Genomic DNA, 13,411 nt, shown 5'->3' with positions numbered 1-13,411 from the left:
CACAGGAGCACCAACCGTCAGCAATGCCAACCTTTAACCCCAGCTCACAGTACCTCCTCAATGAATTCAATGAAAGATGATACACACAACCTCCCCACAATGGCCAGGTGAGGAAAGGGGCTCTATTTGGGCACCTCCTTCCACTCCCTTCCTGAAGCCTTCTTCCCATATCTTTCCCTATATTTAATTGGCTCTGTTGCTTTCCTTCACCAGCCCCTACTATTTTATGGTCAAACAGCATTAGACATGGACTCAAAATACTACCCCTGTATTACTAACACATCAGTTAATGCCCTGTAGCCTGTTTTTTCATCTATAAATGGAGATAATACTTCTTGAGGATGGAGACCATGTGGTTATCTCTACATATGCCACAATATACTAAATATATGCTAAAATATTCAGAGTCAATAAAGGAACACCTCTAAAACCATGCTTCTGAGGAGCAATCTCCCATCTATTGACTACCCTCCTGCTCCTGGCTCTCTCACCCGGTACCACCCTGGTGCACAACCCAGAGCCATACCCCCTCATCCTCAGCAACCTGTGTGATTCAGTGAAATGCCAAGATGGAGAAGGGAAAGCAGGACATACCTGGAAGGAGGTGGGAATACAGACGAGGTTCAGATTCTCTTGTTTCACTCTTTCAGCTGTGAAGACAAAAGCCATGTCGGTGGTTTTTCACTCTCCTCCCTTTATCTTCCTTGTCATACACACACTTGCTCAAAGCCAACAGAAAACGTCTAATCCCCACCACTGACAGGTGCCTTTCATTCCATGTCCCCTCCCTTGGTGACAAGTTGGTAAACAGACGTTGCATGTCACCAGACAAGGACAAAAAATGCCTAAAGAGGTTAAGTACTAATCACGGAAAGAGAAACATCAGTGTTTGCTAGAACGTGTTTGGCATTATTCAAAGAACTTTGTATATATGAACTTTTAATCCAGGAACCCAAAGGTAACTTACAATTATTATTCCCACTTTACAGATGAGGAAACAGGTGCAGAGAGACAAAAATAACTGGTAAGCAACTAACAAACAACAGAACTAAGATCTGATCCCAGGCAGTCTAGTGCCACAGTCTTAACTACCTCCCTATATTGCCTTTTACAGAGAAAAGCTAAAACTTGACTTCTGCATTTAGTAAAAAAAAAAATAGAATCATTTATAGACCCCAGAGGGCAGTTAAAAGAGGGTTTATTTACTCACTTAAAATTTGCACCTTTCCGGAAAGTTTGATTTAAACAAAAAGAAAAGTCTTAAGAATTCCCTGGTGGTCCAGTGGTTAAGACTTGGCGCTTTCACTGATGGGGCCCAGGGTTCAGTCCCTAGTTGGGGAACTAAGATCCCACAAGCCACATGGGATGGCCAAAAACCAAAAAATCTCAAGGGATGCAGACAAAGAATGCCTCCTCTCATTTCAGTAAACAAAGGATGTCATCAAGTCATGAGTCACTGCACCCACCCTAGGCAGCGCACCCTGAGAGGATTCAGGATGGAGAAAAACAGGACACTGGCCCCAGATTAAGGTGCACATCAAAGGGGTAATTTCATTAAGCCCAGACTCTTGCATCTTCCCATACACAGAAGAGCACTAAATTTATTAACTTGTGATGTCTGGTTTTTCTTTAAATAGCAGTAATCTTTTGACATGCGACTACTGGAGTTTTGTGTTTTTGTTTTTTTTTTTCAAAAACTCCTACATGTCCTGGCTTCTCAACAGTCCCTCAGAGCTATCTGAAAAGCTGTATCCCGGGCTTAAGTCCTCAGTAATGCCCCAACAGGGGAAAACTGTCTTATTAAAAATATCAAATCTCTTCAGTCACTGAATGTGCACCTAGGGAGGTTTAGATGCCACTAGTACAAAATCTACAGTAATCCTGTGCCCTAAAAGCCCCCCACACGCACACAGTGCTGAGGCACAAGGGTGTACCACGCTGAGGCCCTGTTAGGCTAATGAGAAGGCTTCCAGAAGCCAGCATGCCTGCACCAGAATCATTCCTTCAAGACAGAGCATTCCTGGGCTTTGTCCCCTGAGCGTAGCCCCTTGGCACCGGGCAGAGGAGAGCAGTATTCAGGAAAGCCTCTCCTCTGGACTCTGTTCTCACAAACAAGTGCAAGGCCGTCAAACCTGTTGAGCAGCCACCGGGGTTGATAGTTCCTGAGCCCAGAGACACCCAAAGCCAAATGAAGTCAGCACCTGCGGAGCCAGCAGCCACCAAGTGCAAGGTCACATCCATGCCACAGTCACAAACAGGTCAAGCCTGGGCTGACCTCGATTTGTGTGCTTGAGGGACCTCCAGCTTGAAAGGGCTTGCCTGCCTCAGGATCCATGAGGCCACACACACATACACACACCCCAATGATGACAATTAAGGTTCCATGGAGAACACACACACAGAGACACAGACACCCCACCTCAAGTCAGCTCCTCAGCTCCTCACCTGCAGCTCAGCAGAGCAAAGAAAGCCAGGGTAACCCCCAGAGTTGGGTGACAGGGCCTAAGAATAGCACTTAGAGGAAGACAGAAATACTCATCTGACTGCAGGCTCCACACAGCTGGCACCAAGCAGGGCAGATGCCGAGCCAGTGCCCGCTTCCTACTTCTCCTCTATATCCCCTCCCCCACTGTCCTACACAAAACATCGAGTTGGCCCTGAGAACATACCTATTCGCTGCACGGCGTGGACAATTGTAGAACCGCTCCCGATTCCCAGCACTTGGTTATTCTGCAAAGATAAAAAAAGAAGAGGGAAACTTTATTAATACTGTATTTTACTCCCTCTCCAGTGCCCTTTCTAGAGCTATAAAATTATAAGGAATAGCAATTCACCGACATGGCACAAAGCAGGTACTGTGCCCACAGAAATACAATCACCAAACCTCCAAGCTGGACTTTGTTCTGGTGCCCAGTGGCAACTTATCAGCAGAGCCCTCCTCCTTCCATCCTTGACAATGCCGCTACCATTTCCTCCTCTTCGAAGATAAACTGAGGCAGATTAAAAGTTTAAGATTTTATTTCAGCAAAAATCAACTCGAACTGGGCAGGATTCAACCTAGCAAACAGAAAGGATCTCTAAGAAGCTGTATAAAACTAAAGACTTTTATAGCAGGAAGGGAGCAGGAAATAAAGAAGCTGCTGTGGGCTGAAAGGGAGTTGGTTTCTCTCAGGTGAACTCCCTGCAGGGGATGGCAGGGGTCCCCCCCAGCAGATGGCCTCACTAGTGCTGACCAAGCGAGCCTGGATTGGGTGGGCTAAGATTCCATTTCTGGGGGAGCCAAAAGCGTAATTAAGTATCAGTTTGGTGATGTGGGGCTTGGCATAAGCAACTCCCTTTGGGGCCTGTTATCTTATTTTTAACACTCCTCATATTCTACCACACAGAAATGGCCTAAAGATGAACACTGGAGGATTTTTGGTCAATTCCAGGAGAGGAATCAGAAAGACCCTAGGGAAAAACAGAGCCTCGCTGTACATTAAGAGCAGAAAACAGTGGTTTCTGACTTCAGTGACTTTTCATACATCTCCCCACATTGTAGAAGCCAAGTTTTAACATCCACAAGGAAGGGGGCTGTCCTTCAAGTTGGTGGCATCACAGCAAACCTCAGAGACACATCAAGTCTACCATCCAGAGCTCCAACCAAAGCTAACAGAAGAGAGGAGAGTCTGACGCAACCTTGAATATCAAATCACATCAAGGGATCCTCATTTGATACAAGTTTGTTTCAGAGAATATGGGGGAAGGGGGAAGGCTGAGCTGGGAACATGAGAAACAGTCTTCATCTGGTGGCCATGTCGGAAATCATGCATGAGTACAAAGGAGGAGAACCAGGCATCACATTCCCGAGCCTGTCATAGTAAGAAAGGGGGAAGGGACCTGAGAGCAGAGCAGGGGCCCAGCCGAGGTCGGTTAGACCACAGACAGCAGAACGAGGCCAGGGTACTAGCAGGAACTAATGTAGTTGGTTCCTAAGCAACTTCCTAGGAGTAATCTCTCCCCTGTTTAGGGCAGAAGAGCTACAGGCCAAAGCAGCAGCTATCATCTACTAGGCACCTACAAAGATTTACAAATGTTGATAAAAGGTGAATCTCACAACAATCCCTTGTGACCTCAAAGGCCTTCAGAGGTAATTCAACACCCCAAGGGAAAATAGATGGGCAAAGAGTGGAAACAGTGGCAGACTTTATTTTGGGGGGCTCCAAAAATCACTGCAGATAGTGACCACAGCCATGAAATTAAAAGACACTTGCTCTTTGGAAGAAAAGCTATGACCAACCTAGACAGCATATTAAAAAGCAGAGACATTACTTTGCCAACAAAGGTCTGTCTAGTCAAGGCTACAGCTTTTTCAGTAGTCATGTGTGGATTTAAGAGTTGGACTATAAAGAAAGCTGAGTGCGGAAGAATTGATGCTTTTGAACTGTGGTGTTGGAGAAGACTCTTGAGAGTCCCTTGGACTGCAAGGAGATCCAACCAGTTCATCCAAAGGAAATCAGTCCTGAATATTCATTGGAAGGACTGATGTTGAAGCTGAAACTCCAATACTTTGGCCACCTGATGCGAAGAGCTGACTCATCTGAAAAGACCCTAATGCTGGAAAAGACTGAAGGTGGGAAGAGAAGGGGATGACAGAGGATGAGATGGTCGGATGGCATCACCGACTCAGTGTACATGAGTTTGAGGGAACTCCAGGAGCTGGTGATGGACAGGGAGGCTTGGCGTGCTGCAGTCCATGGAGTTGCAAAGACTGACACGAAAAGACTGTCGCTTGGACACGACTGAACAACTGAACTGAACTGACTGAAGCGAAAATTTAAGACTTAGAAATGAGCAAGAGATTATTAGATTCTTTCAACAAAATGCTGGAATCTGCAGGCATTATCTGATCCTACAGGGGAGTGTGCCCCTGCAAATTCTTGCCCAGTGAAATGCAAACTGTTTTGTGAAATCCAACTAATTATCCTATAGCTCTTGTTCAGTCTTTCTAAGTCCGACTCTATGTGACCCCATGGACTACAGCATGCCAGGCTTCCCTGTCCTTCACTATTTCCCAAAGTTTGCACAAACTCACGTCCATTAGTCAGTGATGCCATCCAACCATCTCATCCTCTGTTGCCCCCTTCTCCTGCCCTCAACCTTTTCTAACATCAGGGTCTTTTCCAATGAGTCAGCTCTTTGAATCAGGTGGCCAAAGGATTGGAGCTTCAGCATCAGACCTTCCAATGACTATTCAGGGTTGATTTCCTTTAGGATTGACTGGTTTGATCTCCTGCTATCCAAGGGACTCTCAAGAGTCTTCTCCAGATTTATAAGAGTTCTTGTAAATTTATTTTAACATTCCCTGACTGTATATAATTTTGTGGTTCTTTGGGTTTTCCTGTGAACAGTCTGGGCTTCTCAAGTGGTGCTAGTGGTAAAGAACCCACTTGCCAATGCAGAAGACGTAAAAGAAATGGGTTCGATCCCTGGGTTGGAAAGATCCTCTGGAGAAGGCCATAGCAACCCACTCCAGTATTCTTGCCTGGAGAATCCCACAGACAGAAGAGCCTGGTGGGCTACAGTCCAGAGGGTCGCACAGTGTCAGACATGACTGAAGTGATTTAGCAGTGAACAGGTTATAGCATCTTTTCCGGTTCCCTCAATTCAATGAGTGAAATTGGGGGGAAAAAAAAAAAACCTCTGATAATGTTATTTTATATCTATATTAAGTATCATGATTTTACCTTTAAAAAGCAAGTCATTTTTTGACAATATTAATTACTCCCCTACACAGCCTCACCTTAAATAAGCAACTTCAGGAAGTTCAATTTGCTGAAACATTTCAATTAAAATTTCTTAGGGTTCCAGCGACTGATTAACAATGAACTCATATGGTAAGGGGCGGGGGGGCCCGTTGTAGGAGGAAGAAACGTCCTGGAGGCCCCTCAGGACAAACTCCCCATGGGACAAATGCCACAGGAACCTCCAGGGTGAGCCCCGTGGACCCCACTGCTGACACAGTCCTTCTCAAAGTGAGAGGACAACTCTAGCAAGAAAAGACTGTAAAGAATGAAAGGTGGAGGGAGTTACAAAAAAAAGAACAAATCAAATGCTAATGTCCCTGCTTCTAACTGGGCCTCTCCTACCTACAGAGGGCGCTGCCCATCAACCCCTGTGTTCCTGATCTGATGGAAGTCACTTTTACTGGCTCAAACGTTACCAAATAACACCAAGAGGCCTTAAAATGGAGCTCGTGTTAGGTCAGGAATCCACCCATGGTGGTGCCCTCACGAAGGTAGTGCATCCACCAGCTGCTTAGCTACCTGGGCAAACCTCAACACCAAGGTCTTCAAGACCAGTAAGTGCTACACTACCACACAAAACAGATGAACATCAGAAAAATGTAAAAATCTTCAAGTAACAGGAAATGCCTTAACTAGGGAGTTTCCCTGAAGGTACAGTGGCTAAAATATCTGCCTGCAATGCAGGAGACACAGGGCACGCTGGTTCGATCCCTGGGTTGGGAAGATCCCCTGGAGGAGGAAATGGTGATGCACTCCAGTATTCTTGCCTGAAAAATCCCAAGGACAGAGGAGCCTGGTGGGCTACAGTTTGTGGGGTCGCAGAGTCGGACATGACTGAGTGCATGCTCCCAACAAACTAAGCAAACAGGGAAATGCCTTGACTAGGCAGGCTCCACGTGACCATCACACCTGACCTGAAGCTGACAGCTCCAGCTTCACAGTAACTCAACCGCCGGATTCCTCATCTCCCTACTCTCCTGTCACCCAGCAGGCAGGTGGCACACAGATGAACTTGGGTGAGTCACACAAGCTTTGTGCAAGGCTCCTCCCTTAGCTGTTTTTTGGTAGAGGCCAAGAATTGCGCAAACCTGTCAGGCCCAAAGCTCTTCAGCCCTGTGGTCTTGCTGCCATGGAATCCAATGACTGGCCAGGAATCAGGGTAACAGCCAAAGCTATACAGAGCTGGTCCAACAGTAGCCAGGCAGGCTCCACCGGAGGAGCAGGCAGCTCCTAAGGGCAACACTAAACCACAGGTCATATATGCAACATCACAACTTGGCTCACCATGTCCAGTGGGGTAACCTCTTCTGTTGACCTACTGGAACTATTGTCCACCAACTTCTTCAAGCTCAGCCAGCCAAAAAGCAAAGGCCAGGCTCCAAAGAGAACGAAGGAGGTTATAGACCTTCAGGAGAACGTGGCCTTGGGTGGTGACCTGTCCTGTACCAGCAGACCTGAGTCAAGGGTCGCTACCTAATCCCTTCAGTAGAGAACTCTCCAAAATTTCCATTTACCCAGGAATGGAAGTAGTCACCACACTGGAGCACCAAGGGGCTCGGGAAGGGAAACACCCCAGTGATTCACCCTATGACCTCCATATTTGTGTCCACACGCCACACAGCTCATCAAACATTTAGTAGGCAGGTCCCACTGTGACCAACGTCGAATGAAAATCAAGTTTACTACCTTCCAGAAGTTTACCCTTCATGGGATTGGGATACACACATAACTAGACCATAAAATGTAAAGCACATACAAGGTATGGAGGACTACACAATTTAAGGGAAGAATTCCTCCCCTTATAAGGCTAGGGAAAAACTGAAAGGAAGAATGGCCTTTGAACCAAACCCTGAAGGACAGAGTTTTAACAGACAAGAGCAGCAGACAAGAAAGAGCATTCTAGGTAGAGGGTGGTGACATTAAAACACAGCCACGCCAGCAGTCTGTTCCTTCCAATGTTCTGGTCCCCGGGAGAGAGGAGAGCAGAGAAGGAAACAAGACTTTGCGCTTAAGGACAAGAATCAGAGCCTCTTATCCGTGTATCCCTTCCACCTGGCTCACTGTTACTGGCTCGTAACAGATGTCATACGGAGGTTAGGATGAGGCTAAGAGCAGAAGGGAGCTTCAGCAGATGACAATGCATCACTTGGCCGGTCAGAAGAGGAGACAAGACAAGGGCAACTGCAATCTTCTGGCCACAGGGAAAGCCTAAACAGGGCAAGTTGGTCCACAGGAAGGGTCAGCTCTAAGAACATTCCAAAGGTGGAACCAACAGGACCTGGCACATAAGCTACCTTGATAAACTTACACAAACTTACACAAAAGTATGAAACTGAGCAGGCCCTTGTCCCCTGTTTGTTGTTTGTAGGAAACAGGCTTCATACAGCCTCCTTGACCTTCCCTGAGTCCCAAAGGACAGATACAAGCAGTCACTATTCAGGTAAGGGAAGGAATGCAGAAGCAAGGGAGGAGCAGTCAAGAAACAAAGTGCTGAGAGGCAAGGTCCCGGTTCCTCCTCAAGGAACATACATGACAACACATCTCTGAGTTCTTCCACAGGAACTAAGGCCCCACCCAAGTAGAAAACTGCTAACCACCACACAGTTACCTCACCATCAGCCAATCAGAAGAAGGTCTACACACAGTGGAAGATAAGACTCTGACCCCCTCCCTAAATGATTAACTGCAATAAACGTCCCCTTTCACCTTAGGAGTAGCTTCTAGAAGTCCGCCTTCTCTCCAGGTTGCCAGCCTCCAGAACAAAGCAATCTTTTCTTTCCAGCCAACACTTGTCTTTCAAGGGGTGAGCAGTCAAACCTTAGTTGGATAACAAGGAAACCATTTCAAGACACAAAGTGCTAAAGGAAAATTTGGCCTTAGATGGAAAAAAAGGATAACCCTGGAGAGGGCTGCTAAACCTTGACAATCAGGTACAGGACTATGATCAATAAACTTGTCTTGGAATTAAGTAATCGTGTTTGCAAAATATCCGGGATCAGCATCTCCTCCCTTTAGCCACATCTCTGGCCTCCACACCAACTACCTGACACCTAGCAGGCTCTCAACAAGTTCCCAGCAGCAACAGGATGAATGAATCAGCGGTAAAAAGTGCTAAATACAGGACCTCCCCGGTGGCTCAGTAATAAAGAATCCACCTGCCAATGCAGGACATAGGTTCCATCCCTGGTCCAGGAAGATCCCAGTAGAGCAACTAAGCCCGTACGCCCCAGCTATTGAGCCTGTGCTCTCATACCTGGGAACTGCAACTACTGAAAACTGTACCCTAGAGCCCATATCTGCAACAAGAGAACCCACTGCAATGAGAAGTCTGCACACCGCAACTAGAGAGCAGCGTCAGCTTACCACCAACTAGAAAATCGCTGGAGCAGGGACAAAGACCCAGCACAGCCAAAAATAAATAATAAATAAAATCATTAAAAAAAAAAAAATTCAAATAGTGTTGACATCTCAGGAAAGAAGTCTGCAAAGGAAAATGGTATTAACTGAGACTGGGGTGAATGGCAAAAGGCCAATGGAGATCTCCCCAGGATTGTCTGGCAACTTCAGGGCAACAGGTGGCTGGGGGCTCTGGCCTAAGGTGGCAGCTTGCAAATTTTTATTTAACCAAATAGATCATTAAAAAAAAACAATGGTAGCCAGTGCATATGCAAACTGGGGGAATCTCCTCTCCCTTCTCTCCCCAGTTGTGGCCCTGGCCAGGCCATGCTACAGTAACCTCACCTCCCCTTCTCACTCTTCTCCTTCCCCTCTTCTCCTGCCTCCGTCCCTCCCCTCACCTCCTTCTCCCATCCCCTGACTTCCACCCAGGAGGAGGAAACTTCACATAGCTGTGCTCACAGTTAATTATTTTAAATAAATTTGGTTGGCTCCCTGAGATCTGAAGAAAACTTTTGGTGCTTGTCCTCATTACCACCTAGACCTTCCCTCCATGTCCTGCCCTGTCTCCTTTCCTCCTCCTGGGTTCATGTTGTAATAAAAGAAGACTGTTGGTGTGTTTAAAAAAAAAAAAAAAAAAAAGGTCAGGAAGATATAATAGTAATGGGATAATAGGAAATCTAACATACAGATCTTTTCTATTTGTATAGATTTCATTTGCCCATTACCATTCACTTTATCGAGGCATTTGAAATCTCAGCTGATTGTCCCAATGTTGCAGCTGAGATACTAAATCCCAAAAGGAGAGCCAGATGACACATTCTACATTATCTCTGTGAATTCCCATAGAAATTCCTATTGCTAACCAGACTATTACACCAGAACAGGGCAGCTATGTAACTGGGGGAAGGGCACTGGAACAGGAGTCACTGGGTTTGGGTCTGGGAGGATACTCGGTCATTCCTCCTACAGAACACTCTGAGCCACAGGTTACCACGCAGGCCCCTCCCATTTGGCCAGGCTGTAGGAGGATCCAACAAATCCAGGAAAATTACTTCGTACACGAAAGCATTACCAAATGTAAAGAATAAAAGAACCATTATTAGAGAAAATAGAATCTGATACCACTTTCCAGAAAGCTTAAAACACTAAAAGCCAATGAAGCCCAGGAAACTCCACCTAAGAGCAGAGATACTCCACTTGGCTCCCGGCTCCCAAATTCTTACAATTAAGATAATTGATTGTTGACGGCAAATCCAAAAGACTCCACCAAGAGGGCCACACCCGCCACTTAGCCAACAAGTGAGGTCACGACCTCACTGACGTTACATTACGACCTCACATTAACAGCTAAACATCTCCACCTCCCGACATTAAAGAGGATCTCCAGACTTCAAGTGTCCACCCGAGCCCTGCCAAAAGAAGGAGGTTTCAAGTCTTTGGCACCTCCGCTTTCCTCCGGCAAGTACACTCAGGAGCCGGTGCGCGACCAGCTAAGCACTTCCTTGGAGTTAAATTTCAAAACACTTTTCAAATCAACTCCCCACCGACTTCCCTGGGCAGTGAAGCGAGGTGAACACCTCTGGGCAGTCCCAGGCTCTTATCTGTTGATAAGGAAGCCACTAGCTAAGTCCCTCCTAACCCCACTCCGAACATCAGACACACACCACCAAGCTCCACTTGGCAAACTGTTATCTGGCCTGACAAGCAGTCTTTAGACATCTCAACTTTAGGGGGCTCGGCCCCAACCAATTCCATATCTCAAAGGCCTTGAAGGAGAAGGTCTCAAGGCAGGTCAAGTGCATACTCTCTCCCCTCTCACGCAGCCCCCGCTCTGCCAGGAACGTGGCGCACCTGGCAGCGCTCAGAGCCCGCAGCAAGAGCCCATAAGGCCGAGCACAGGCGCCCAAGACCTGAACTGCTCACCCTCACGTGGTTCTCCACGGCCGCGCGCCCAGCCAGCTTCTTGGCCTCCTCGGCCTTTGACATCGCGGAAGGGCCCGGACAGACGCTGTTAGCCTCCCTGGCTCCGGTACTTGTGCTGCCAGCGCCGAACTGCGAGCGTCCCGGCAACTGCACGTGGGAACCCGGAACGCCCCAGCTGTTCCCGCCTCCGCCAGAGGCCGCGCCCCCGGCCCGCCCGGGCAGCGGGGCCAGGACCCGCCCGTAGAGGGTGCTGAAGGGCCCGGGGCGCTGCATCCCGCCGCCTCGCTCCAGCCTCTGCCACGGTCCCGCCCCCCGGCTCCGCCGGAAGTATTGAATCCCACGTACGAGGTCGTGTCCGCTGCGGCGCGGTACTTGCTGGGAAATGTAGTTCTAGATCTTCACTGACCGGAAGCCGCTCCCCAGCCTGGACCACCAGCCCCACAATGCTCCGCGACCGGGTGCGCAAATCGAAGACGAACTTTGGTGTGACGGCTGGTACAGAACAAGCAGCCCAGGATGGATCGAGGTTAGAGTGGTTTCTGTTTGCACCCGCGTCTGAGAAGGGCGTGTTGGATCTAATCCTGTTGGATTTTCTAGAGTTAAGAACGTGGTGGCGTACGAGGCCTCAGGGCAGTCGCTCATATGGAAATATCCTTTTGGGAGTGACTCCTCTAGACGGACTCCACGGGGAAACGCACCTGCGGACAGTGGCTCACGCTTTAGTCCACCTTTACACCTCCTTCCACAGGAGCAGGGTACAAATTTCGAACCCCCAGCTTTAGATGTTGTTCTGCCCTGCGCAGCATTGGATGGCGCGGTTTCCTCCAGATGGAGCTCGACTCGACGCCTATGTGTGACCTATAGAAATTATTGACTCAAAAAGGACTATCGTTGAACTAAACAACTCTCTCTTTTCTTCCTTACCTATAAAGTGTCTTGCTATGCGTGTCAACTGAAAAAAAGTACAACGTAAGAAAAGTGAGTTTCAGTTTTATTCTGGCAGCTTTCTAGGGACTATAACTGGGGAAATAACATTTCAGCTCTGTGGAACTATTCCAAAAAGATAAGGGAGGAGCCAATACATACGTGTCTTTTTGGTCTTGGAAATGTATTAAAGCGTTGTTGTTCAAGTAGCTCAACGGTGTCAGGCTCTGCGACCCCATGAACTGCAGCCTGCCAGGATTTCCTGTTCTTCACCATCTCCCAGAGTTTGCTCAAACTCATATCCCTCCAGTCAGTGATGCCATCCAGTCATCTCCTCCTCTGTCCCCCTCCTTCTCCTCCTGCCCTCAATCTTTCCCAGCATCAGGGTCTTTTCCAATGAGTTGGCTCTTCATATTCAGGTGTCCAAAGTATTGGAGCTTCAGCTTCAGCATCAGTCCTGCCAATGACTATTCAGGGTTGATTTCCTTTGGGATGGACTGGTTTGATGATCTTGCTGTCCAGGGGCCTCTCAGGAGTCTTCTCCAGCACCATAGTTCAAAAGCATCAATTCTACACACAGCCTTCTTTATGGTCCAACTCTCATGCATATATGACTACTGGAAAAACCATAGCTTTGACTATACAGATCTTTGTCAGCAAAGTGATGTCTCTGCTTTTTAATATGCTGTCTAGGTTTGTCATAGCTTTTCTTCAAAGGAGCAAGCGTCTTTTAATATGGCTGCAGTCAGCATCTGCAATGATTTTGGAGCCCAAGAAAAGAAAATCTGTCACTGTTTTCATTGTTTCTCCATCTATTTGCCATGAAGTGATGGAACTGGATGCCATGATATTAGTTTATTGAATGTTGAGTTTTTGATACAGTCAAGCATACATCTTAGTAAAATAAGACTGCTAATCGCACACACACACGAAGATTCTCAAGTTAATGATTTTCGTTCTTTCCCAAGTACGGAAAGATGCAAGAATCTAGAGTCATTAAAATTCTTCCTTAGATACACATCTTAACTATCTAGGGGCCTTGTATCCATAACACTAAATGCTTCATCCTTTTTACTCCATCCTGAATCACCCACAGAGAGCACTATTGGGGCAGGGTTGAGTATAGCTGGATGATGAGTGAAACTCTTTGTCCTTTTTTACAGAGGGAATAGTTAGTGTCAGAGGATGCTTGTGTACATGTGTGCTAAGTCGCTTCAGTATTGTTCAACTCTTTTGTAACCCCATGGACTGTAGCCCTACAGGATCCTCTGTCCATGGGATATCCCAGGCAAGAATACTGGAGTGGTTGCCATTTCCTCCTTCAGGGGATGCTTCTGACCCAGGGATCTAACCTGAATCTCCTGCATTGCAGGTGGATT

At 47.2% G+C, this 13,411-nt stretch overlaps 1 protein-coding gene across 1 annotated transcript in view; it reads right to left on the bottom strand.

Moving 5' to 3' along the window:
* The window catches only part of RPIA (ribose 5-phosphate isomerase A), a 32,965-nt gene extending 21,545 nt beyond the window's left edge, over positions 1-11,420 (bottom strand). The window contains exons 1-3 of the mRNA XM_043917848.1: positions 11,109-11,420; positions 2,670-2,730; positions 595-650 (exon numbers count right to left, since the gene is read on the bottom strand). Of these exons, the coding sequence (XP_043773783.1) occupies positions 595-650; positions 2,670-2,730; positions 11,109-11,381 (390 nt within the window). The 5' untranslated portion in view covers positions 11,382-11,420. The remainder of the gene's footprint in view (positions 1-594; positions 651-2,669; positions 2,731-11,108) is intronic.
* Positions 11,421-13,411: the final 1,991 nt, after the last annotated feature.

The sequence above is a fragment of the Cervus elaphus genome, chromosome 11, assembly GCF_910594005.1.
Source record: "Cervus elaphus chromosome 11, mCerEla1.1, whole genome shotgun sequence".
Classification (NCBI taxonomy): domain Eukaryota; kingdom Metazoa; phylum Chordata; class Mammalia; order Artiodactyla; family Cervidae; genus Cervus; species Cervus elaphus.
This window is presented reverse-complemented; position numbering and strand designations above follow the sequence as displayed.